The 27566-nt window shown below is 36.9% G+C and overlaps 2 protein-coding genes and 2 long non-coding RNA genes across 4 annotated transcripts; all 4 read right to left on the reverse strand.

Annotated features, from left to right (window-relative positions):
* Positions 1–219: 219 nt before the first annotated feature.
* LOC113303112 lies at positions 220–811 on the reverse strand. The gene is made up of 3 exons (XR_003337308.1): positions 649–811; positions 446–550; positions 220–358 (listed from the first exon to the last, which is right to left on the reverse strand). It is a non-coding gene; the product is annotated as an uncharacterized LOC113303112 (long non-coding RNA).
* A 481-nt stretch (positions 812–1292) lies between these two features.
* LOC113303111 lies at positions 1293–3209 on the reverse strand. The gene is made up of 4 exons (XR_003337307.1): positions 2621–3209; positions 2187–2265; positions 1459–1613; positions 1293–1358 (listed from the first exon to the last, which is right to left on the reverse strand). It is a non-coding gene; the product is annotated as an uncharacterized LOC113303111 (long non-coding RNA).
* Positions 3210–11166: 7957 nt separating this feature from the next.
* On the reverse strand, positions 11167–15919 carry LOC113302265 (protein RCC2-like). Its single transcript, XM_026551157.1, has 16 exons — positions 15477–15919; positions 15321–15382; positions 15159–15226; positions 14788–14909; positions 14364–14469; positions 14163–14214; positions 13960–14077; positions 13825–13855; positions 13677–13700; positions 13455–13579; positions 12874–12955; positions 12490–12612; positions 12316–12369; positions 12105–12174; positions 11991–12024; positions 11167–11890 (listed from the first exon to the last, which is right to left on the reverse strand). Exons 1-16 carry the CDS (start codon positions 15709–15711, stop codon positions 11475–11477), a joined length of 1722 nt encoding a protein of 573 aa, XP_026406942.1. The 5' UTR covers positions 15712–15919; the 3' UTR covers positions 11167–11474.
* Positions 15920–17846: 1927 nt separating this feature from the next.
* On the reverse strand, positions 17847–22883 carry LOC113304559 (protein RCC2 homolog). Its single transcript, XM_026553700.1, has 16 exons — positions 22583–22883; positions 22403–22464; positions 22239–22306; positions 21805–21926; positions 21102–21207; positions 20900–20951; positions 20697–20814; positions 20571–20601; positions 20422–20445; positions 20205–20326; positions 19648–19732; positions 19181–19303; positions 19007–19060; positions 18794–18863; positions 18671–18704; positions 17847–18565 (listed from the first exon to the last, which is right to left on the reverse strand). Exons 1-16 carry the CDS (start codon positions 22791–22793, stop codon positions 18090–18092), a joined length of 1758 nt encoding a protein of 585 aa, XP_026409485.1. The 5' UTR covers positions 22794–22883; the 3' UTR covers positions 17847–18089.
* Positions 22884–27566: the final 4683 nt, after the last annotated feature.

Below are 27566 nucleotides of genomic sequence, written 5' to 3' on the forward strand. Positions count from 1 at the left end.
AATTGTGTGTGTTGTTTTCCTTTTCCGCATCTCTGTTGACTCATCCGACTAGCTTCTATTCATATAAACAGTTATGTATCACATAGACGACTACAACATGCATTTATTATTGGTAGAAAAACATGCTTGCAGTTATGTATCACACATAAGCTAAAACAAATAAAATACAATCAACAGTGAACAAAAATCACAAGTGAACAAATAACTATAGTTCTTGGTAGAAAAACATGCTTGCCTTGTTAAGTCCAGGTCCAAGAAGACAATGAATCTGCTTGATAACATCCTCTGAGGCTAGAAAAGCATGGAACTTCTTTGCAAGCTTCTTGACCAACTACTCAAGTTCAGCTTAGAACTCATCCTGCAACCAACAAAGATAATTGACTACCACTCTCTGGTTAAAGTTAATTTAAGTCTGAACAAATACAAATAAAATGTAAAAGGTTACCTCATCAAAGTCTGCAGCGGCTCCAATGGGGTTTGACTTCATTACATCAGCTCCATTTCTTAACGCATGAACAGTCTCTGTTGTAGGCCATCGACTCACAGGCCTCTGCAACAAATCAGAATCTCATGGTAAGAACACAACAAAGATATAACCCACTGAAAATTTGATAAATCGAACATGATTATTCTAAGGCAGGAATGTACCCAAAAATACTGCAGCACTTCATCCCAGTAGATTAACCTAGGAATTTCACCAGTTAACTGGTTCTGAACCCAATCCTTGATATTGAACCAATCAGCAACTTGAATTGATTTACAACTAATTGGAATGCAGAACCTGCATTCTTCGGTGCAAGATTGCCCAGAAGATTGCCTTTGACCAATCGAATAGCAATACCATTACTGATAAAAACCAATACATAAACTTGAATTATATATAGTGAAACTCAATTCAAAATGGTTGACCAACGACTTCGCAAACGAGGTCGGACACATCTATGAGTTTGACCCGACCAAGCCAAATCTCCAGCAATCAGAGAACGTCACTGTCTTATTTATCAGGTGCTGAACATAATTGGAGTTTCATGGTCTGGTAACAGAAAATTTTCCCACACAAGACAGCTAATCCAAGTACATTAGCAACCCAATTTCATAGTCATTCACACATTTAACGTATCTTAACATGCTTTCTGAGTAAATACCAGTTGTACCATACTTTGCACAGACAAATATGAGAAATATTTCAACCATGAACCATCAAATCTGAGACCAAATAATACACCTCAAATAGCTTTCGTGTTGCAGGATTGCAAAGTGAGATGCATGTATGTACGTACCAATTTAGATTTGCATCGAGAAAAGTTTTTTGTCCCATTGTATGCTTGGCCTTTTCATGGCTTCTTATTTTGACGTTGCTATCAGAAAGCACATAGCCATTACACATGTCAGAAAAAATTAGACATGAATGTAAAGAAGAAAATTACTAAGTGGAACATAACAGAGTTATGAATTTACCTGATGGTAAGTAGTCCAAAATTACAGAAGATCCTTCCATTCTTTACCATTTAACCCATTGGGTTCATCAGCAAGACACATTCCGTTTGTGTCATGGGGTGCTTAGTGATTTATTTTCCATTAAGTTTTCATGTTCTTATATATTCCACAGGCCTCTGCAACAAATCAGACTCTCATGGTAAGAACACAACGAAGATATAACGCACTGAAAATTTGATAAATCGAACATGAATATTCTAAGGCAGGAATGTACTCAAAAATATTTCATTACTTCATCCCAGTAGATAACCTAGGAATTTCACCAGTTAACTGGTTCTGAACCCAATCCATGATATAGAACCAATCAGCAACTTGAAAACAAAACTTAAGAAATTTGTAGATACAATTAGCACTTCAACAGGGTAAAGCTATGGGATTGTAAACCATACGACATACAAAATAGCGTTAAGCAACTTAGACCAATTTACGATATGGAAGTAAAGTAGGGGAAGTAAATTGTCCTTCCAGCTACAAACACATAAAAGTGCAGTGGACATCCAATGAATAAATCCATTAGCTGTCATTAACCTAACTTATCTAAAGAGGACCTATTGATCCTTGCAGTAAATATGACCATCCCAATATAACCATAAGATAACTAAAAAAACACTGATGTTAAATTCCTGTTGACTGAAGGAATTTTCAATTAAATAGTAATCTCAATCTTAGATCAAGCATGTATTTCTTACCATGAGGCTCCAAAAGAACCAAACTTCTCCTCTTGTTTCACCTCAAATCGGTACTCATGGGCGCTCATTGCTGCTATTACTTCCAACCAACGGATATATGCAAAACAAGTTAAACAAAATTAGAAAACCCTGCATTGCAAGAAATTAACTAAAGCACACTCATTATTAAGCAACAACTTAGTCTTCATTCATAGTTTTCGACACAAACTAACCGCAATTCTATAAAAAAAAAAACCTTCAAGATCCAATACAAACAAGTTTAATAGCTAAAACCCATCTTTTCTTACTAAATTAGTGATTACAACAACCTATTTAACATCCAAAACACACATAACAACTTATAACAAGCAGTATACACACAAAAAGATCCTCAAAGATATGATTCACACCAACATTAACTTAAAATCAATGGAATAGAGAAGAAGAAATTATACCAGCAGTAACGAAACATCTGTTGTATTGCATCCTCTTGTGAAATCTACCTCAAGGCTTCTTCTCTTGTGAGTTCTCCTCTAAGTTTTCCAGCACAATTCACAAACAACCAGTTATTAGATCCACACGCACAGATTCAAAATCAAAAAATGGTGTAGAATTGAGATTGAAACCGAGAGGTGAGTAAAATTAAAATCACAAACAACCAGTTATTAGTTTCCCTGAAGGTCTTATTCAGAAGCCCTATATATCTGAATCTGGAGGTGTCTGAAATTAAAAAAAAAAAAAAAGGTTAGGGTTTACAACTGAAATTAAAATTTAAAGAAGATTTACTTAGGATTCTTAATCGAAATTGAAATTTAAGCTAATGAAGTATAACAAAGTTGCTCGCGAAATCATCTCTCAATTAACAGCAACAAAAGCATGACAACAAAAATTGATTTAGGGTTTTATTCCTTCACCATCTTCGCTAGATTTAAAGGAAAATCAACTTTTAACTTTCCTCAATCTCATAACTGCGAATATTGTGATCGATTTTATCTGAGAAAACAAAGGAGAGGATGGAGAAGATTTTGAAGAAGAAGCTGCGTCGGGAGCTTTTGGAAATGGAAAAAGAAGAAGATAAGGAAAGTAGAGAGTTAGGGTTATACGCATGTAGGGATATTATGCCACCTTGGAATGGGAGGAAACATCATTTAGTTAAAACTATGTTGGGTGGAAACAAACCCAAGTGTGACCACCCTTGTGTTACCAAGCGTGTGACTGGAACGCCTAGAAAAACTTCGTAACGACTATACCCTGTTACGAATGTCTTGTAACGGACAATTGTAACGGGAATTTTATAACGGCCACAAAGCTGTTACGAATTCCTGTTACGAATCCGGGAATTTGGTGTAGTGTTGGGAATATGGATAGATTGGAGTTATGTGGTGATCTTAGAGAGATTTATGTGGATGATCGTGTGGACAGTCTTATCAAGTGTTTTGCTCCATTAACTGGTTGGAAGAAACATTTCAATTCCATGGTGGATTTTCTTGAAGATTGTGTATATCAGTATCATTTGCTTTTGGAGAAAATTGGAGTTAATTCTGAAGTGCACGTCTCTTCTCAAGTTTGCAAAAGACCGATTCAGAGGTTTAGCGGTACCACTCAAAAGAAGCATCAGATTATTATGCACTCATCTCCCTGAAAGAGTTATATTGGCGGATAATTTCGGAAAGATGTTTACCCTTTGTGGTTTGCTTGAATGTTTTGAAATTTTGCTCTCTCAATGTCGGGTGTCTGACAAGGAATTAGAGGAACTCTTTGCACAGCAAGAGAATTCTTCCAAGGAGGCAGAAGGAAGTCGAGCGTTTGATTATACTTCAGCCACATTACCCAAGATGAGGATTGAAAGTGTGCAAGTTTTAAGATCTGTCTGTCATTCACTTGGTGATTGCCTTCCAAATTCCACGATAGAAGTTTCTTAACAGGGTTCTGTTTGAAAAATTCATCCCTCATTTTTTCTACAGTGTCAAACTCTTATATTCTGCATGAGGTGGACCTGGAACCACTGGATTTGTTGGTAATCGATGAAGCTGCTCAATTGAAAGAGTATGAATCAGTGATTCCCATGCAGCTTGACGCTATACGACACACTGTCTTAATTGGTGATGAGTGCCATCCACAAGCCAGGGTCAAAAGCAGGGTAAGTATAACATCAGTTTCTTCGCTTTAATTGAATGTTTTCATTCTTAATGTTCTCTAGTGCATTGTAATTTTAGGTGTCTGATGAAGCTGGCTTTGGAAGAAGTCTATTTGAGAGGTTGGGTTTGTTTGGGCACTCGGAGGACCTTCTCAACATGCAGTACAGAATGCATCCTGAAATAAGCTCTTTCACGAATCGCGAATTTTATAGAAACCAGATTATAGATGCTCCAAGTGTTCTTGGTGAAAAGTTTCAAAAATGCTATCTACCAGGAGCCATGTTTGGTCCCTACTCTTTCATAAATATTTCAAATGGAAGGGAGGAGCCAGATGAAGCTGGGCATGGTTTAAAAAATATGGTTGAAGTGGCAGTTATACTGGCAATAGTTCGGAACCTTTATAAAGGTATGATCCATGTTAATTAATTGATTGCAATAGCTTCTTCACTATGCTATATATGGTTAAGTAGATATGTAGTTTTACATTTAATTGTTCTTCCATTCTTGTGCCTCAATCTTTTTTTTTTTAAGTGTTAGTGAGGATACCATTGCTGTTTTATTATATATATATATATTATAGACGTGTAAAGTTAAATTAAATGCAATAACCTTCTTGCTAACAAGTAGAGCGTTCTTTTAGTTTCATCTTTCGTATTCTGTGGAGTAGGAATAATCAGCTGTATAGGGTCAACATAAGTTCACTATATTGGGCATGAGGTCTGAGTTATAGAGTAGCATAAAATAGAGAAAGTTTGTATAACGAGAAGCTTTCTTTCATAATTGAATTGAGGCGACCTATTGAATTGTTATCTGATTTCTTAGCATTTCATTGTACTCTGCGTTATCATCACCTGTAGCTGTAGGACACTATTAAATTACAGGCTCAGGGCATTCTTTTTGGTTGCCCTGTATTTTGGAACATTGTTTTTAGCCTTTGCAAAGACTATGCAAACCAACAGACTTTTATTTAACAAGTTTTGGTATAGCTTAAGGATTCAAATTTCAATATTATTTCCAACTGCGGATGTAATATGTAGAATTTGTTTAAACAATTGTTGAATTGTTAAATCATGATTACTCCATTTATTCTACTTATAAAGGATGCTTTTTACCGTTGACAGCATGGGAAGGCTCAAAGCATAGCATAACTATTGGTATTATATCTCCTTATGCTGCCCAAGTTGCTGCAATAGATAATAAAGTTGGTCAGAAATATGAGAAGCTAAAGGACTTTGTAGTGAAGGTGAGCTCAGCAGATGGATTCTATGGCGGCGAGGAAGATGTCATAATAATATCTACTGTAGGATATAATCACAGTGGGGAATCAGATGGGTTCATTTCTAATCCGCAATGTACTAATGTCGCTCTGACACGGGCTAGGTACAACTAGTGTGTTTTTTTGGTAAAACGTAAAAGATTTCTATGTACGCTAATGTTTATTAGACATCTTTCAGTCTTCGTTAACTTGTTGCGTGGTACCTTTTCAGGCACTGCCTTTGGATTTTGGGGAATGACAAAAAATTGGGTAAAATTGGATCTTTCTGGGAAGATTTAATTAGTGATGCAAAGCAGCGGCATCGTTTTTTTAATGCCGATGAAGAAGAAGAGCTAGTGAAAGCAATGATCAAAGCCAACAAAGAGCTTGATCAGTTAGATAATTTACTTAATGAAGATAGTATGCTTTTGAAAAGTGCATCGTGGAAGGTAAACTACTCCAAGATAATTTACTTGATCAGTTGATCTCTACTCATTGCTCATTTCTCTTACCTCATACATACAGGTCTTGTTCAGCAATAACTTTAGGAAATCATTTGGGAAGTTGAAATCATCACAAACACAAAAGTCTGTGGTTAATCTATTGGTTAAACTTTCCAATGGTTGGCGTCCCAAGAAGCTTAAGGCTGAAACTTTGTAGTAACTCTGTCCAGCTTGTGAAACAATATAAGGTTGGAAGTATTTATATTATTACTAGCGTTGATGTTGCAAAATATTCATCCTACACTCAAGTTTTAAAGATCTGGGATATTTTACCTCCTGAGGAAATACCTAAATTAGTGAAGAGTCTGGGCAGCATTTTCTCCATATACACCGACGATTACCTCAACCGCTGTAAGATGGAACGCGTTGAGGGGTATGTATGGCATCAAAACACCAGTTTTTTGTTGTTGTAATGTCTCTTGAATTCTTCATTGAACTTTAGATGGTGAATATTGATCAACTCTTAATTTCAATGCTGCTTTACGTGCGAATGTTAACATTATTTTACTACAGATTTTAGTAATTTATGCACATACTTTTCATAATCTGTTTTTGCAGGGATTTGGTAATGCCAATCACCTGGAGAATAGATGACGAGATTGTTAGATATAAGAACACTAACAACGGTGACTTAGTAGATAGTTCAAGTGATGCGGTATCAGATGGAAGATGTTACATTGAAAATGCAAAAGTGAGAGATAGTCTATTACTCATGAAGTTCTACTCCTTATCAACTGGTTTAGTGAACCATTTGCTCTCGGGAAGTGATGGAAAAGAGCTCGACCTTCCTTTTGAAGTAACAGATAAAGAATTAGAAATCATTCTTTTCCCTAGAAGTACTTTTATTCTTGGCAGGTCTGGAACAGGGAAAACCACTGTTTTGACAATGAAATTGTTTCAAAAGGAGCAGCAACACTACTTTTCTTCTAAAGGACTTGTTGGAGCCATGGGAAATATTTCTTTGAGTGCTCCAACTGGGAATGTGTGCAGAGTGGTTGGGAATGAGAAAAAAGGTACTGTCTTACAGTAATTATTCGTAACAGTCAGCCCGACACTGTGCTCTGCCGTTAAAACCCAAATTTCTAACTTGAAAAGGTATGAAATTTCTCTATTACTTATTTTTGTATGTTAGTTTTAAAAATGGTGGTGCCTTTGTGGGTTTAGATGAAATTGGAAATTATGTATATTCACTTTGTGGATTAAGTATTTTTCTCTATTAGTAATTTCTGTACTCCAATTAATTTCTTGTACTTTTAATACAGCTTTATCAGCCGTGGCAGGGCCTCAGCAGGACACAATTCCATTGAATTGCCCGATTTTGATGATGCAGTTCAATTTCGAGATATACCAGATTCTCTCAAAGACATTCCATCTGAAAGTTATCCACTTGTCATAACATATCAGAAATATTGATGAAGTACAAGATCTCACGATGAGACAGATTGGTCTTTTTAAATATATTTGTAGAAATTTTGTGGAAGGATTCGTTTTTTCTGGTGATACAGCGCAAACTATTGCTGGTGGGTTGATTTCAGATTCCAAGATGCAAAATCTTTGTTCTACAACGAGTTTTTTTTGGATTCAGGAAGTGATGGCACGGGTAATGCAAAAGGCATGGATCAACCTCGTGTTTCCGACATCTATCATTTGAACCAGAACTTCCGTACTCATGCAGGCGAAACACCAAATCCTCTGCTCTGAACTGAAGCAATTATATGTTGCTATAACTCGTACTAGCAGCAAAGAGGAATGGAGTTCACGTGGTATCAAGGTTGAAATTTGAACTTTTAAGTCTTTATACACATTCATGAACACAACCAATTTTTGTGCGGTCATTTATCTAGATTTCTAAAATTTACCCAATTTCTGGAATTTATACATGCTTAATTTTCATGCAGTTACTGAATGAAGGTAATTTTGAGATGGCGACAATGTGCTTTGAAAGAGCTGGTGATTCATTCCTGGAGCGTTGCTCTTGTGGAGGCAGCTGAGATTTATGAATCAATAGGCAAGGCTGATATTTCTGCCAAGTGTTTCATGGAGTTGAGAGATTTCAAAAGAGAAGGTATTGGTTATTTTCCTAAAGGATATTACCTCTGTGTCTTCTGCACTTAGGAATCGTGTCTAGAAATCTGGCTTTTTTGAACATGTATACTGTTTCATCATTTGATTTTTAAATTGTGGTGTACCTCAAAACAACATTAGTAAAACAATTTGAACCTTCTCCCACTTGAAAGTTCCGATCGCTATATTACAACTGAGGTATTTATGCCCATATGGAAGTCACGGACTCGCAGTAGTTTTGAGGTCGGGTATGCCCATAACTCGTCATAAAACCATGTATTAACCCAGCCCCAAATAATGCAAAACTTTTAGCAACATTTACATGTTGCAAATATTCACTTGTACATGTACAGTCTATCATTGTAGATGCTATAACAATCTTGCTTATAGGATTCGAACAATGGGGCTTGTCAATTTCGATCATAATGGTTTGTATCACGCCCAATAATTGTAGAAAGAACCTTGGAAATCAAAAAGGTTCATTCTGAAAATCTTGAAACTAGAGTTTGAATTCATCCGGACAATATTCACTAAAGTATCACAAAGACATACATCACAAGTTTCTTTATTTCTCTTCTGCCTTAATAAACCTGTATATTGAATCTACATTAGCCTTTTCGGCTCATGTTCCCTGAATTTGGATTGCTAGTCACTGATCAGGTGATTGCCTGTGTATGGCTCTGAAATCATCCTGCCAATCAGGTTATATTTTAACTTCTTTTTATGCAACAGGTATGATTTATTTGGAAAATTGTGGGGAATCTAGACTAGAAGATGCCGGCGACTGTTTTAGTCTTGCTGGTTGTTGGTCTACTGCAGCTGATGTGTATTCTAGGTGTAACTGCTTTTCCAAGTGCTTGCTAGTTTGCACAAATGGTAATCTCTTTGAAACCGGTCTTCAGTTCATACAGCATTGGAAAGAAAGTGCAAGGCTAAACCCTGATACAGCCAAAAGTCAAGATCTGATCGATATAGAACAATGCTTTCTCAAGAGATGTGCCCTTCATTATCATAAACAGAATGATCCTACTATCAATATGATGAAGTTTATCAAATCCTTTAACTCGTTGGACATGATAACAACTTTTTTAAGGTCGCATGATTATATTGATGAGCTCATCCTCTTTGAAGCGGGGTCTGAAAATTTTATGGAAGCTGCCGCTGTTGCAAGAATGAAAGGGAATCTACTTCTTGAGGCAGATATGTTAGAGAAGGCTGGGCGCATAGTAGAGGCAGTTGAGGTCATTCTATGTTGAGATTATTATTCCCACATTGTTGGGCAATCTAAGATCCTGCGGTTTATAATCCCTTAGAGCAACTGCAGTGGTGCGATCAAAACCAAAGATCAAAGATCAAAAAAAAGACCAAAATTTGGGTTTAGTCCGTGGTGTGACGCAACGGTACATGATTAAAATTTGGTCAGGCGGACTTTAAAAGTCCGCCCCATTAAAATTCCATCAGGCGGACTTTAAAAGTCCGCCCCATCCTTTATAAATTTTAACAGGCGGACTTTAAAAGTCCGCCTCACTAAAATTCCATCAGGCGGACTTTAAAAGTCCGCCCCTCTCTTTGCAAATTTTAACAGGCGGACTTTAAAAGTCCGCCTCACTCTTTTTTTTTTTTTTATTTAATTAAAATTTCATCGGGCGTAATTTAAATCTCCGCCCGTTAACAAGCGTACTTTAAATTTACGCCCAGCAACAAGCGTACTTTAAATTTACGCCCGACTATATTAGAATTTGGGATTTGGTCGCGACCATATTTGGTCTGAAATTTGATCTTTGGTCCAAATTTGATCTTTACTCCGTCCCACTGTGTTACGATCTCATCCCATAAATTTGGTTATACTCGCCCACTGTGGATGCTCTTAGGACTCTACACTCATTGCCAATTGGTTTTGAGTTGGATGCCCGTATCATAATATGGTATCAGAGCATGCTATATGTGCGTTTGCTGAGATCCTCGAGCAAAGAAATTAGGGATCCTTTGGTCTGTTTGAGGTCAGGAAATGTTCGGAGAGAACTTTTGGGCCACAATGTCTTAGAGATAGATGTGGATTTGATTCATTCCAGTGAAGACATATTGAGAATACTATACCCAAAAAACTCAAAATGTGTCGGAAAAGATGAAATGGAGGATGGAAGTTCAAGTGATGGAAATGTTTGCTTCTCCAATTTTGGCCATACAAATTATACCGAATGTCCAGCTGAATCTGAGCTTATTCAATTATTTTAATTCTTTTGATCCATCTTAAGTCTCTCTCTGCGTTGCAGACCACTGTCTTTTGAACATTTTACTGTCTGGTTCATAGAAGCATGCTTTATTGTTGTTGTTGAGCATACTTGACTTTATTCACTTTGTTCCAGTGATGAGGCTCACCATATTCAGTACGCAAAAATTGGCGACTGCTTTAACAAGTTGACTGCGGATCCAGAATTGAAACTATTTGCAAAAATTGGTTTGTCTGGGCTGATTATTAAATATACTCCTTATAGCAAGAAAATCAAGTGTCAAGAAGCAGGCTGGAAAGAATAAAGGCAAGAAGAAGTAGTAGTATTTTGTTCGGCAGGAGTTGCAACATCCTAGTGGTAGCATCCTTCCACCGGATATCCATTTTTCTTTTTAATGTGTTTTCATGAAATGTTCTGACTGCTTTTAGAGTCTTTTCATGAACTGTAGCAATCCAAAGACTCTTTTTTTCATTTTTAGTATTGTTGGGAAGTTTTTTAGTCCAGTAATTCAGTCAATATGATTGAGTCAGAATATGATTTCTGTATGCTGGTATTTGATATGGAAATGATGGTCAACCTGTAGAATGATAAGTCTTTATCTTTTTAATTTTCAAGGATCACTTGTCAGTCTTTAGCTATGGGTTTGGCCCCTGTTTGAGAATTAGCAGCATTCAGCAGTTTCCTGCATTGTAAAGCTGGTGCAGTCATTGATGATCACATAAACCTAATTTTGATTAAGCAATTTCTATACTAGCTTTCTTATATAGTATCTTCAGTGAAATTCCACGTAGGATATATGTGCATCTGTGAATATGATTTGTGCTCATTGAATGCATCAAGTAAGATTATATCATCTACAGCCGTTAGATTATAAAGACGGAAGTTAACACTTCCCAACTTCCATTCAAAATGAAGGGTGATGGCAAGGTGTTGCTGCAAGAACTTCTAAGCACTTGAGTATGTTTTCTGCAGCAACACTAAAACATAACAAATTGGAGAGCCAAGGAAATTAAATCCTGCTTTAACTAATAAAGCCAAAACACTAACACTACAATTTATTATGGTTGGTGTTATTGCTTCTCTCTCGGGTTAAAATCAAGAGAAGATGCAAAATTGCCTCACGACTTTCTTGGCCTGCCTCTCTTTCCACCAGCACCTCTCCTGGTTTTCTTTTCTGCAGAAGGAGAGCGTCCTCGCCCACGTCCGGAGGCTGCAGGTGACTTTGCACCATTACCTCTTCCTCCTTTACCACCACCGCGTTTTCTTTCTTCTACATGACCATTCTCATCATCATCTGATCCATTTTCACAGCCACCACCGTCACGCTCATCCTCTTCATTTTCAGACTCTGGCGAACCTGTAGACTTCTTCTTCCTTTTACTGGATGAAGCTTTTGCACCACCTTTCTTGGGCGCAGGAGAAACAGCCTTGGGTTCGGTAGACTCTGACGAATCTTTAGACTTCTTCCTTTTGGATGACGCTTCAGCACCACCTTTCTTTGGTGCAGGACTTTTAGCCTTGGCTTCAGCAGTCCCTGTAGGGGGGAGAATCAACTTTAATGAATAACTTGACAAAAACAGCAGAAGCACGACTCAATAGAATGTAAGATTACAATAAGCCTAACCAAAACTCACCTTCTTCAGAAGCTTTACCATCATAAACATCAAGCTGCAGTCGGGACAGGAAAATAGATTACTCACATCTGCTGTATTTTTTTCGTTATTTAGATTTTTTACGACAGTGCTTACCTGATCAAGCTTATCACCAACATTTGTTCTATCAACCACCACCATTGAATAATATGAACCACAGGCGACACTGTAAAAGTTATTTTACAGCCAAATCCAGGATTAGTCATTTTTATCGGTTAGTCTTGAAAATTTTGAAAGATGCCAGATAGATCTTGAAATTTATGCAGCACTTAACACAGACGACGAAAAAGAGCTACCAAACTCATACCTCATTACATGCATACCCTCAAGGACATCAATTTTTTTGGGATTGACTGCAGTTCTATGGTACAATGGGAAAACACATCAAAGCAAAGTTAAACCGGGACATAAGGAAAAGTGCGATTTTAAGATATCTCCAGCCAACAGGAACATACAGATAGCAAGGAAAATCAACACTTACTTTGGTCCCTCAGGACCATATCCAAGCTCTCCATACTGAGCATTACCCCAACTTATACACGACTTTTCAGCACCAACAAGATTGTGTGTGGCGCTTGAACCCATGCAACGAATATTCCAGCCGCTGACGATGGGAAGACATGAAAATATGGTTAATTACAAGATTGGTGAATATATATACACATAATGTATGTTGCCCAGATATAAGCTAAACCAATTAGAAAGAAATGAATCTTCTGGAAGGGTCAACAGAGCCAACCAGTGAGGCGTGTAAACAAATATACACAAATTTTTAAAAATGAGGTTCCAAGTAACAATCATATAACAATTGGAGTTTAAAGCTTAAACACTTTTAGAGGAAAAACATGCAAGCCCATCACAAAACCTTAAAGTTAGAAGAGGCTTCGGATACATCCAATCTTCGCCTGCAACCTTCAATTTTCCCCACATGTATAATTGCCCTCCACCTGGAAAACGCTTAACTCATTAAGCCTATACCAAAAATATACACTTTTTCTAACTGATCATGGTCCATAAGAGTGTGCGGACTCTGGAGTGATAGACAATGTAACTAATAGTACGTCAACCAAATTTACATTATAAATCAAGAAAACTTAAGAATACAAGGTAAATTTGTAATTTACTTCGTCTCTCAGTACAGCTCTGACTATGACAGAGATAGATATGGTAGATATGATCTATGCGTTGCTTAGTTAGGTATCTTGCCTTTCTGTCTCTCATTTCAAAAACCTTGTCAGCTTGAGTAGAAACCATGTAAGGGCATCTTGTTCCTATATGGTAGACATGACCTATGCCCTGCTTAGCTAGGTCTAGGGCAAATGGTTAATGGTTGTACGATGAATAAAGCCCAACGTACTATCTAGAACCATATGATACAAGGATATACAAATAATAGAAACTGTTTCATAAATATCTAAGACTTAGAACTGATTTTTTTTTTTTTACCGGCAGTGACTGCACAATTATGAGCACCAGCAGCAACAATTGCATTGGGAGGTAGAACATTCTTCTTTTGGAAGAGAGCTACAACACGAGGAGTCCATTCATCTTTCGGCTCTCTATGCCCCAATCTGTGCACCACAAACTCAAACAGTTCCAGCTTAGAAATTCAGAAAAGATTACAAGTAAGAGCAGAAAAGCATCTTTAAAATATGCAACAAGTCATACCTTCCATAGGCACCATAACCCCACCTGAATATACAACAGAGAGCGAGAGAGAGAAGATAAATATGTAGTGCCGACAACAGATGGAAAACAATAGTTGCCTCTCTAAAGCACGACTAAATAAAAGGTAAAGCAGTGGAGGAATACTAACGTGTAAACAACACCCTCAAAATCCACAGCAACTGAAAGCACACAAAAAAAGAAAGAAGCGGCATTAGTACTACACTACTGCAACATGAAGAATGGAGGTAAGGTGGCATGCATGAAGGTGGAAGTTAGGAAAAACCTGTATGGTTTGTTCCACATGCAACTTTGACAATTTTTTTCCCTGCAAAGGCGGCTATTGCTTTTGGATGAGGTTGGGCTTCATACGCAAGGTTCACAGCACTACTTTTAGTATTGTACTGCAAGTGAACCAAACAATCTATTAGAATTCCTAAAGAAAACACAACTGAATAGAAGTAGGTGTGAAATGTTTCTTAGACATACCTCGTTGTCTGTCCCATGCCCTAGTTGACCATATTGTGGAAGACCTGCAGTTCTAAGAAACAGAAACAGTTATGCATATCCACAAGTGAACAACAAAAGCTAGAAACATGGAATCAATCTAAACAGAAAGATTGCAGGAAATGTTCAATGATAGTTACGACTGCCCGAGAATTAAGTAAAGTACAACTACAGTAAACCTACAATATGGACGATCCCTCCACAGATGACAGCCACACAGTAAAATCACCTCCACATACAACATTTGTGACTTCTGAAACTTGACTAGAAACTGGTGACTGCTGAAATTCTGCAGAAATTAAGAAGAGATATGTGAGCAATCAGCATCAAAACTGTTGAAAAAAAAATTCTGATGTAGGTAAAATTGATTAACCATCAAATGAATCTAAAAACCACAAACCAAAAAGACCTACGAGCAAAAAGCTCAACGATAAACTCAAAATAAAGAAAGAACTCAAAACCAAATTTACAACTATAGAGATAATGCGACTGACAGGAATGTGCAAGATAACAATTTGGTGCGCCAATTCCAGGAGTGCTCTCCAAATAGTACTGATTCCGTCAAAAGAATACACTGTCGTTTAACCAACAAACAACTTACACTTACCAGTCCTTACTGAACCTGTTCCACATTGTCCATGCTTATTCCAGCCAAATGCAAAGGACTTTCCGTCATTAGTCACTACCACTGTATGAGCTCTACCTGCGCCTGCTTTGATTATTTTGTGTCTGCAGCCAATGTCAATATTGCGTAAATTGTTGATAAAAGAACAAATGGAAGAGGATTAGTTCACCATCCGACCCATAAGAAGTAATTTCCACAAGGCAAAGCCGAATTTAAACAACCCAATGAATATGTTACAACCATTTTGTTAGTAATGACCAACAAATTTATGTAACGAGTTCAAATAGACTTTGCACATAAAGATGTTGTTTCAAATTCCCACTACCCAAAGCAGCTAACAGACATAAACTTACCCTGATAGTCCAGATACAATTGTCGGCCTATCACGATTAATCATATCGCCATGTCCCAATTGTCCCCTCTGCAGAACGACTAAATCCAATAAGCAGCAGCATATAATCCAAAGATTTCAAACAAAACTTTCAAAAAATTCGATAATAATTTCTCATTCATACCTTATTCTTTCCCCACGTATAAACACGACCTTCGACATCCAGTGCAACACAATGGCTAGATGCTATAAAACACAAACCTCAATTTAATCAGCAAAAATGACCAAAAAAAAAAAAACAATCACTAAACAAAATTGAAATTGGATACAGGAAATTTACCGCAACCAGCAGCAACATAACGAATGTTAACACCAATTAAAGGTGTTAATCGAGTAGGAGAAATCAAATTTCCATGAGTATTATTTGGATGTCCATAATTACTCAAGGTATCCCAACTGGTTCCACCACAAAACAATAACTCTCCATTTCTTTCAACTTCTTCTTCTTCGATTAGCTTTTCTTCTACTTTATTAACATAACGAATGTTATCATCAGCTTCACAGAAAACCCACATTTCTTAGTAATTTTATAACGGCACCAAAAGAAGAAAAAAAAATGAGAAGAAAATGCGCAGAAGGTAATGGGTTCTCTGGTTAGAAAAAGGGCGGGAAATAGTTTCTGATTTTAATGGATTATGGAAACCTAGATCCGAGAAGAAGATGGAGAAGAAGTGAAGAACGAAAAAAAAAGTAAAGGAAACAGTGGTTTCAAAGATATTTTAGCATTTGATTTTCATTTTACAAAAAATATTTTATTTTATTACATTTGTTTTTATAGCGCTTTTGGGTTTCCCGCCGGTTTGATCCAGCGGATAATCCAAGGCAAGTATGGCCTAGTCCTAGTGGCCTTGAGTTAGCCTCTTGTCATTTGTCAAGGGGCACGGCACATTAGCACGACAAGAACATGCCATAGCCCATAGGTACTGCTGGCGGTCATAACCTATAGAAATTACATGCAACTATTTATCAAGGATGAATTGGGGGCCATGGAAACTAATTGGGGGCCAGGATACATTTTATACCCACATCAAAAAATATATGGGGATTCCAAAATGATGGTGAAATAACTATTTTACCCTTCTCTAATAATTTCTTCTCCTCCTATTCTTCTTCTCCTCCGCTCCCTCTCTCCCACTGTTTCTCATTCCATTAACGACTTCTGAGAAGAAAAAAATTCTCACCGATTCATCGTCGTAAATGAACTAAAAAAAATTAGGTAACCACGGTTTTTTATTGCTTAACGATTTTTGATATGCATGTTGAATTGATAAAAAATCGTTAACCATTAGGGTGTAGTAGATAACGACCCTAAACTTGGTTTTCTTCCCTACAATAGTGTCGTCTAGGGATTTTAAAATCGCTAACGACTCTATATGATACAAAATTTGTTCCCTGTTCAAAAAATAAGAAGGGTCGTCATGTCAAATGGTTGTAGTCGTTAACTATGTTGAAGGGTCGTCATGTGAAGTCGTTATCGATGTTGAAGGGTCGTTTGGTTTTATAAATTTTGCTTGCCGACCCTTGATCTATGAAATGGCTCACTAGGGTCGTCAGTATATAGGAATGCGTAATTAACGACCCTAAGAGTAACATCTTCAGAGAGTAAAAAGTTTTAGAGTTGTTGGGTTCTAAACATATTAAGTTAACGACTCTATATGAGCTAACTAGCTGGAGTCGTCAATTATATCACACTTGGTTGACGATTTTTCGTAACCTGCAAAAGTTGCAGGTTTGAATCGTCAAAGGTTGTGTCAAGTAATTGACGACTCCTTAGAGTCGTTCGTTTATTACCCTCTCGACTTAACGACCCTCACCCTGAATAGTTGCATAGTGTACATGAATCGACCATTTGGGGCATCATTCATACAATTTGACGAGTATAGGAAGTTTACTTGATTGTTTTGAGCTTCGGGTTCTTCATTTGAGGATTGGTTCCTTCATTTTGAGCAATATGATTCCTCTACTGGAATCCCCCCAAAAACTCAACTTCTTCCTCTCCACAACACAAAAACACCATTTTTTTTTTATCAAAATTTTATCCCTAAATCTGATTTTAATCTAATTAAACTAATTAACAATTAATTACCACTAATGATTTGAGGTAGTTTAGCCATTTAAAAAAGTTAGGGATAAGGGATAACTCCCAATTACTATTTCATGACCTTTTTTATCCTGTAGCTAGGGGTCCCCAATTATTTTTTCAGGGCCCAAATTCAGCCTTGCTATTTATGCTTCCTCAAAAGTAGAATCCAACTCCAGAAGAAAGAAAAAATTACTCGAAGTAATTTTGAAATTGTGTGGTCAATTTATATTCTTGTTTTTCAACTTACAAATTTTTTTACTTTCTACAGATTTGTATTGTCAAATCCATCTAGTAGATGTTATACCATTTTATAGCCAAACCCAAATCCAAATCCAAAGTCTTTTCCAGTAACAAGTATCGGGTCGATTAGAGAATATCTCCTAAGAGTAGAATATAGGTTTTACGCCGGCCTGTCCGAGTAGAACACAGGTTATACCATTCTATAGCCGTCAGACTAAAAAGACTTGTGAAACCTAGTCAACAAAGTTCTATTACTGGCCCACGTATTCAGTGTAACTTACTCTACTAAACGCCCACATGTACAGAATCACCGTAAGCTTTCACTACTTGTCACCGCATAACACCGGACTAACGGCGACGGCAAACTATAATCAAATTTAATGGAACTCGGTGTCTAGTTACGGGCCTCGAGCCATTTTTTCTCTTCACATGTATTTTGCAATATTTCCAACTTGTGCCGCATCTATACAAAAATGAAGATCGTGTCACAGGATCTTCTTAGCACTGGAGTATGTTTTCTAACAGCATGACTCGATCCAGTTAGATTTCAGAAGACCCTACCCTGCCTAATTAGTGAAGCCAAAGACTTGTTGTCCAATTTGTTATTGTTTTGTGCTCTTCATGACTTTTCTTGGCCTGCCTTTCTTTCCACCAGTTCCTCACTAACAGCTGCGTGCTTTCCTTTTCTGCAGAAGGAAGTCGTCCTCTCGTACGTCCGGTGCCTTTTCCAGCCGCAGGTTCCTTCGCACCACTACTTTTTCCTGCACTACCACCACCACGATATTTTTCTTCTACATGACCGTTCTCATCACCATCTGATCCATTTTCGCTGTCACTCTCGTCCTCTTCATTTTCAGATTCTGACGTATCTTCAAAATTCTTCCTTTTATTGGATGAAGCTTTAGCACCATCTTCCTTTGGTGCAGGACCTTTGGCCTTGGGTTCAGCAGACTCTGACGAATCTTTAGACTTCTTCGTTTTTTTGTATGAAGCAATAGCACCAGCTTTCTTTGGTGCAGGACTTTCAGCCTTGGGTTCAGCAGTCCCTGCAGCGGAGAGAATCAGCATTAATGAAGAACTTGACAAAAACAGCAGAAACGTGACTCGGTCAATAGAATGTAAAGATTACGATACGCCTAACCAAAACTTACCTTCTTCAAAAGGTTTGCCCTCATAAACATCAAGCTGCAATCAGGACAGAAAACTAGATTACTTGCATCTGCTGTATTTTTTATTTTTTTTCATTATGAGGACTGTTTCACAGCAATGCTTACCTGATCAAGCTTATCACCAGCATTTGTTCTATCAACCACCACCATTGAATAAACTGAACCACAGGCGACACTACAAAAGTAATTTTACAGCCAAAATCAGGATTAGTCGTTTTATTTTATTGGTGAAACTTTACTTCTAATGATGCCAGATAGAGCTTAAAATTTATGCAGCACATAACATGAACGACGAACAAAGAGCTGTCAAATTCATACCTCATTACATGCATACCCTCAAGGATATCAACTTTTTTGGGATTCATTGTAGATCTATGGCACAATGAGCAAACACATCAAAATAAAGTTAAACCGGGACATCAAGAAAAGTGGGATCTTATGATATCTCCAGCCAACAGGAACATACAGACTGTAAGGAAAAGCAACACTTACTTTGGTCCCTCAGGACCGTATCCAAGCTGTCCATTCAGAGCATGACCCCAACTTATACACGACTGTTCAGCACCAACAAAATTGTGTGAGGCGCCTGAATCCATGCAACGAATATTCCAGCCACTGATAATGAGAAGACATGAAAATACAGCTAATTATAAATACATATACACATAATGTATATTGCGGTTATTGAACATCATACGAAAACAACCGGACAGAGTAGCCCAGAGATTAGCGAAACCAATTAGAAATGAAACACACCAATTAGAAAGGAAAAAAACCAATTAGAGAATAGCCCAGAGATTAGCAGTTGGAAGGGTCAACAGACCCAACCAGCAAGGTGTGTATACATATGAATATACACGAAATTTTAAAAACGAGGTTACAAGTAACAATCATACAACAACTAGAGTTTAGAATTTAAAAACTCTAAGAGGAAAAACATGCAAGGCCTGTCACAAAACCTTAAGTCCAGAAGAGGCTTCGGATACATCCAATCATCGCCTGTAGTAACCTTCATTTTTCCCCACATGTATAATTGCCCTCCACCTGAAAAACACTTAAGTTATCAAAAATATACACTTTTTCTAACAGATCACAGTGAATAAGAGTGTAGGGACTCTGGAGTGATAGACAAAGTAACTACTAGTACATAAACAAAATTTACATTACAAATCGAGAAAACTTAAGAATAATTGTAATTCAGTTCGTCTCTCAATACAGTTCCGACTATGACAGAGATAGATAGATATGGTAGATATGATCTATGCCGTGCTTCACTGGGTATCTTGGCATTCTGTCTCTCATTTCAGAAACCTAGTCAACTTGACTACAAACCATGTCTGAGTATCTTGTTCCTATATGGAAGATATGATCTATGCCCTGCTTAGCTAGGTCTAGCAAATGGTTGTACAACGAATATAGCCCAACGTACTATCTACAAGCAAATGATACAAGGATAAACAAATAATAGAAGCTGCTCCATAAACATCTAAAATTTAGGCTGAATTATTTTATTTACCGCCAGTGACTGCAGAATTATGAGCACCAGCAGCCACAATTGCATTGGGAGGTAGAACTTTCCTTAGGAAGAAATTTACAGCACGAGGAGTCCATTCGTCTTTCTGCTCATAATGCCCCAGCCTGAGCACCACGAACTCAAACAGTTTCATCTTAGAAATTTAGAAGAGATGATAAGTAAGAGGAGAAAAGCTTCTTTAATATGGGACGAGTGAAACCTTCCATAGCCACCATAACCCCACCTGAATATACAGCAGAGAGTTAGAGAGAGGGAGATAAATATGTAGTGCCGAACAACATATGAAAACAATAGTTGCCCCTCTAAAGCACAGGTAAATAAGAAGTGGAGCAGTGGTGGACTACTAACGTGTAAACAAGACCCTTAGAATCCACAGCAACTGGAAGCACACACAAAAAAAAAAACATGCATTAGTACTACTCGCAACTTTGACAATAGTTATGAAAAACCTGAAGGGTGGAAGTTATGAAAAACCTGTATGGTTTGTTCCACATGCAACTTTAACAACAGTTGACCCTGCAAAAGCGGCTATTGCTTTTGGACAAGGTTGGGCTTCATAAGCAAGCTGCACAGAGGCACTTTTGGTATTGTACTGCAAGTAATGCAAACAGTCTATTAGAATTCCTAAAGAGAACACAACTGAAAAGAAGGAGGTGTGAAATGTTTCTTAGACATACCATATTATCTGTCCCATGGCCTAGTTGACCATACTGTGGAAGACCTGCAGTTCTGAGAAACAAAAACAGTTATTTATATCCACAAGTAAACAACGAAATCTAGAAACATGGAATCAATCTAAACAGAAAGATGGCAAGAAGCGCTCAAATGATGGTTACGAGTGCCTGAGAATCAGGTAAAGTACAACTACAGTAAACTTACAGTATGGACGATCCCTCCACAGATGACAGCCACACAGTAAAATCACCTCCACAAACAACATTTGTGACTTCAGAAACTTGACTAGAAACTGGTGACTGCAGGAACTCTGCAGAAATTAAGAAAAGCTATGTGAGTTGATGAGCATTGAAACTGTTCAAAAAGAATGTTAAAGAAAAATCTCATATAGGTAAAATTGATTAACCAACAAATAATTCTAAAAAGCTTGATGATAAACTCAATATAAAGAATGAATTCAGAAGTAAAATTTAATAGTATAGAGATAATGTGATTGACAGGAATGCGCAAGATAACAATTTGGTGCACCAATTCCAGGAGTGCTCTCCATATGATAATCATCCTTAATTTTGGTGTCCAAAGTAAACCTTTTTTTTGTAATCCTTACAATGAACTTAACATTTTAGATGCAAAACTTAGTCACTACTTACGCAATGAACTTAACATTTAAGATGTAAAACTTAGCCACTACTTACACAATGAACTTAACATTTTTAACTCAGTCACTACTTACACAATTTCCTTGCTAGTGAAATTTACAGAAATGATTCGAACTAACAATCAGTTTATGACTCAAGATGGGGGTGCCAGCAAGGGTTACCTAGCTACTAACTCTGCAATATCTATAACTTTATGGATTCCGTAAAAGAATACACCATCATCAAACAATCAAACAACTTGCACTTACCAGTCCTTGTTGAACCTGTTCCACATTGCCCATGCTTATTCCAGCCAAAGGCAAAGGACTTTCCGTCATCAGTCACCACTACTGTATGAGCTCTACCAGCGCCTGCTTTGATTATTTTGTGTCTGCAGCCAACAATGACGTTACATTCATTTTGTTGATAAAAGAACAGATGCAAGAGGATTAGTTCACCATACTATCGTCAGTAGTAATTTCCACAAGGCGAACATCCCAATGGAAGTGTTACACCCATTTTAGAGGCAAAGGTTAGTAATGACCAACAAATTCGCAGAAAGCAAATAGTCTTTGCACATAAATCCACAGACTATCAGGTAACATCTAGGATGCCCCGGATTAATTGTATCTACTAATGTCAAAAAAAGAAGATGTTGGTTCAAATTCCCACTACCCAAAGCAGATAAGAGACATAAACTTACCCAGATAGTCCAAATACAATTGTCGGCCTATCACGATTAATCATATCACCATGTCCCAATTGTCCCTTCTGCGAAACAACTAAATCCAATAAGCAGCATATAATCCAACCCAACCCAAACAAAACAAAACTTTCGAAAATTGGATAATAATTTCTCATAAATACCGTATTTTTTCCCCATGTATAAGCACGACCTTCGACATCCAATGCAACACAATGGAAAGATACTATAAAGCACACACCTCAATTTAATCAGTAAAAATGGCATTACTTTGAGAAAAATCCCAGAAATCAATCATTAAAGGAAAAAGAAGACGAAATTGAAATTGGAGAGAAGAAATTTACCGCAACCAGCAGCAACATAACGAATGTTAACGCCAATTAGAGGTCTTAATCGAGTAGGAGAAATCAAATTTCCATGAGGAGATCGTAAGTATCCTTTACGACCTAAGGTATCCCAACTCGTTCCACCACAAAACAACAACTCTCCACATCTCTCAACTTCCTCATCTTCGAATTTTACTCCTTTGTCATCAGCTTCAGCGAAAACCCACATTTCTCAGCAATGGCTAGGCTTACTGGGTTCTCTGGTTAAAAAAAAGGCGGGAAATAGTTGGGGGGTTTTATTGGATTATGGAAACCTAGATCTGAGAAGATGAAGGAGAAATGAAGAACCTAAATAAGAAAATAAAACTGAAAAGGTATTTTAAAAAAAAATGAAAATTATAATAGAAAATACTATTTATTATTATAATTTTAAATCTCTGTTTAATTTAAATTTTGAAAAAGGATTTTGGGTTTCCCGCCGGTCTATCCAGCGGATAATTAAAGGCAAGTCTGGGCAACAAAGGGTGAATGTTTCAAGATGTAACATGTTATAGTGGCCGCGTGTTTTATTAGGGGGCGGCATTCTATTAGGATAAAAAGAGTCATTACATGATCATTCAAAGTATTTTTATAAAAAAAATACTGGAAATGATAAATTAATCTCATAATTGATCACCTAGTTTAGTGATGATAATTAAGTTTAGTGTTAATGATTAATTTCACTTATATTAACTCATAATCAAAACAAAAATCAGATTTTTAGAGTTTAAAAAAATGGTTTAGAGGAGAAGGTCAATCTCAATCAACTGAAGAAATTAACCAACAAAATGAAGAACCACGACCTGAAAATAATCGGGTATACTTCTAAATTAGTCTCAACTAGCTTTTTGTTGCTCAAAATTATCTAAAATACGTAAAAAATTCATTTTATTTACATTTTCAGAGCTAATTATTGTTGGAATTTTGCTCATAACCAATCGTAAATCGAAGTTACGGTTCGTAAAAGATGAACTACCAACCGTAACTGGTTAAATTTGAAGAAAACCCAATCTTAAACCAGTTACGGTTGGTAACTAAATGTTCGAAACCAACTGTAATTGAAGGTAACCAAATGCTCGATACCAACCGTAACTGAGTTACGGTTTGTAAACTAAAATGGTTACCAACTGTAACTGAAGAAAAATCTCAGATATAAGAACATAGGTTGGTAATTGAACTATTACCAACCGTAAAAACATCAAAATATCCCGTTACGGTTCGTAATTGAGTTAAAATCAATCGTAACTCACATAAACCCAGAAATTTCAATTTCAATTTTCATCTAAAACCCTAATTTTTGATAGAAATTGAACTTAAATCGAACAAAATAAACCAAATTGTAACTGGGTTTTCAAAACATACCTCATATAAGTCATTACACGACACTTGATTAATTTTCGAATTGTCGATTAATCGAAGATGATGAAATTTTGAGTTTTAATGGAGGTTACGGTTGATGGGAGGAGGACAAGAGAAGAAGAAAGAAAAGAAATTTTCAATTTAGCTTTGATTTTGGATAAAAAATGGGGAGGATAATCTAGTTAATTTACACCCCCTATAGGACATCCCCTAACCAACTAGAGAGACATTACTATCACATTGCCGCCCCTCTAATAAACCATGCCGCCCATATAACAGGTTACTTCAAGATATTCCTCCACTCGGAAGCAAAAAAATAAATCCCTAGTTAGCCCTGTTGTTCCCTTTCATTATAGAGTTTACCCTTTTAATTTTCGAATGTTATTTTTTTGAGTTTACCCTTTTAGGTTTTTTTTTTTTTTGAATGTTTAGAGGCTAGCCAACTCATTTTTGCATTTCTTTTTCATAAAGTAGGAATAAAATCGGTGGAAAATTAGATTTTTTTAATGTAAATTATAGTAAAAATGCTTATTTAATGAATTAAAATTAATATTAATTAAATAAAATTTCAATAAAAAGGTACACATCCTCTGTATAAATATCTAACTAAAACTACACCACACCACGTCATCTATATATTAGTTAAAGAATTAGGGTTATAAAATAATTTTAGAAAATATATCATGTGTGGATTTGGATAATTTTAGATAAGGACACTTCTTCCTTGTTACAAGGACAAGAGTATCATACTCAGTTGAATGCTTAATGTAGGGCTAGAGGTGGATTCAAAGCCTAGCAGTCCCTCCCATATCCCAAATTCCTTAGTCATTGTCACTGTAGGTTAGAAATTAGTTAGGAAAATATTAGAAAAACAACATCAGTTCCCTCCTTGTCCCTGAGGACAAACCCCTGCTTACCTCACTCACTACAACTGACCCTGTATACTTGCAGGTCTAAGTTGTAGGTTCTTTTAAAACCACACCAAGTTTTTGGCGCCGTTGCCGGGGACTCGGTAGCGGTGTGATTGTTTCTTTTCTTCCACTTTACTGATTTTTAATATACTGCTTGTATATATGTGTTAGACTTTTGGTTTTTTTGTTGTTAATAGTGTTAGATTTAACTAGTTTATTTGATATGCCATTTTGTAATAGTTTAATAACATCATCATTCCACTTCATCTTAGCTGTAGTTTATCTGCCATTTTGTAGTTGTTAACTTAGCATCACTGCATTTTCATTTCCACTGCACTTTCATTTTCCCTGCATTCCACTTCATCTTGGATTACTGTTTGTATATATGTGTTAGCTTAGTCTGCCATGTAACATAGTCTGCCTCATTTGCATACTTAGCAAACAGTTACCTTGTGTATATATGTGTTAGCTTTCTCTTTGTTTTGTCACCTGCATACCTGCAAAGCATCACTGCATCTGTGGCTTTGCTCATTATCTGTGGCTTTGTTCATTTTGTCATTGTCTGTAGATTTGCCCTGCCCTGTAATTGCCTGCTTCCCAGTCTTGGCCTTGCCACAACTGCATCTGTTACTGCATTTGCTTGGAGTACTTGAGCATTAAGTCTGCATATTGACCAGTGGGTCATTTTTGGTTCTATAACAAGTGCAACTGTGAAGTTTAACATACTGTGAGTGCTTGAATGTGTTGTTGTCATCTTGAATGCCTGAAATCTGTTGCTGTGAATGTGGTGTGGTGCTGTCAACTGTGAAATTTGCTGAAATTTGATGTTGTGAATGCCTGAGTTGTATGCTGAGTTAGCAGTGTCATCTTGAATGCATGAAATTTGCTGATGTGAGAACTAATTCTCTCTTCTGAAAACCACCAGGTACCTGCAACTGCTGTGCAAAACAAGGAGAAGGGGAAGCAGAACAAAACTGTTCTAGTGCCTCAAACAGGTGGTGTGGTGCTGTGAAGAATAAAGATGAAGAAATTCTGAATTGTGGTGCTGCATTGGTTTGCCAAAGACAAAGACCCAACTGGTTTGTGCAATGGCTAAAAAGGGGTAAGCCTAAACTTTGGGCTCAACTTCAGCCAAACTAAAGTGTAAACCCAACTGAATTGTAAACTGTGGGCTTGTTTAAATTGTATCATGGGCTTGTAACTTTGATTTAAACTGAACTGTGGGCTCTAAAACTGAATTTTGGGCCTGTCCTAGACTGAATTGTGGGCCTCAAAACCCAACTAAAACTTCTCTGCTGGGCTTCGTCCAAACTGCCTAGTGGGTTGTGCATTCTCCCACCAATGTGGTCTTGCTCCTAGTTTTAAAACCAAAGTTTTTCTCCCAATATTTTAAAAAAAACCAAGTTTTCTCCCTCTTTAAAACCAAAAATTGCTTCCATTTAAACCAAAATTTTGCTTCCATTTTGAAACCAAATTTTAAAACCCAGTTAAACCAAAAATTCCCAAATAGGCTTTACCTTTAAAGCCTAAAAAACCAAATTTTTGAAACCCATAACTGAAAAGTGTGGGCCTTATTTCTCTTTTTGAATTGTGTGATTGTTTGATAAACATAACATGTCTGGATTTTGGTCTGCCACTGGGAATAAATCTATTAGAGAAGCTTACGGGCAAGATTCACCTTATGAGCATCCCACAGACCATGATGTAAATAGTTATAGGGATTATTATTATGGACCTTCTATAGGTCATGAACCTCAATATGCAAACCCTAATGACTATTCACACATGTATCATCCACCATTGAGTGAAAATGAACATCTAGACAATATCCAACTCACACATTCGTCACTTGTGAATCAGTTAGAGGCTCGGATCACTGCTTTAGAAATGCAAACACATGAGAAATTTGTAGCATCTAGTTCACATAGACGACCTGAAATCTATGCATGTACCTTATGTGGTGGTTTATACCACTCTGATAAATATTTCTATATTTTGCATGATTGTAGGAAATTTAGAGAATCCCATGAAAATCCAAATTATGAAATGCCCACAAATTGTGAGGCTGGTAGTCATTGGGACCATAATCAATCCTTTGAGGGTTGCGATCAATCTTTTATAAACCCTAATGACCATGCACACATGTACCATTCACTACAATTTGAACATGAAGAATTTTGTACTCCCATGAATTTAGACTCCACCACAGAAGCTTTCAGACTCAGTGAGCAAAACTTTGCTAGATCTACATCACGAATTCAGGCATATTTAGATCAGATTTTGCTTCACCTACAAAAGGAGGAAATTCATGAGGAAATGTATGTTGTCCCTAATGAAGTGTCTAGTCCCATTCATGTAAATGATGTTGAATATGAACCTAATTTAGAGGAACATGAATCGACTAATGACACCACCACTGTTAATGAGGACCAATATGCATGTTACCATGATGATGATTATGAAGATTATGATGATAATGATGTTATGTTAGAAGAACATGAAAATATTGTGGAACCTCTTGGTTCAATAACATATGGATTATCGCTCTCGACCTTCATGAATGTTGTTTCTTCTAATACTCATAGAAATTCAAATGATTCTGATACTGATATGGGGCTTGTACAATTGTTCTGTGAAGATGAGCATGACATAGGAAAAGTTGAATCTTCTGTAGACACTAATGTTCCTATAAT

The sequence above is a fragment of the Papaver somniferum genome, chromosome 8 (genome assembly GCF_003573695.1).
Source record: "Papaver somniferum cultivar HN1 chromosome 8, ASM357369v1, whole genome shotgun sequence".
In the NCBI taxonomy this organism is placed as follows: domain Eukaryota; kingdom Viridiplantae; phylum Streptophyta; class Magnoliopsida; order Ranunculales; family Papaveraceae; genus Papaver; species Papaver somniferum.

Bases quoted from the DNA above. Each gene is read 5' to 3' on its own strand.
- LOC113302265 (XM_026551157.1), bottom strand. From the start codon at position 15,711: ATGTGGGTTTTCTGTGAAGCTGATGATAACATTCGTTATGTTAATAAA. The intron at 14,470-14,787 runs GTAAGTGTAAGT...TAATTTCTGCAG, and splicing joins AACAGGTTCAGTAAGGACTG to AATTTCAGCAGTCACCAGTT. The intron at 13,856-13,959 runs GTTTTTCCTAAC...GTGTGCTTTCAG, and splicing joins ATGTGGAACAAACCATACAG to TTGCTGTGGATTTTGAGGGT.
- LOC113304559 (XM_026553700.1), bottom strand. From the start codon at position 22,793: ATGTGGGTTTTCGCTGAAGCTGATGACAAAGGAGTAAAATTCGAAGAT. The intron at 21,927-22,238 runs GTAAGTTTATGT...TGTTGGCTGCAG, and splicing joins ATTGTATTTGGACTATCTGG to ACACAAAATAATCAAAGCAG. The intron at 20,327-20,421 runs GTTTCACTCGTC...CGTGGTGCTCAG, and splicing joins GGTTATGGTGGCTATGGAAG to GCTGGGGCATTATGAGCAGA.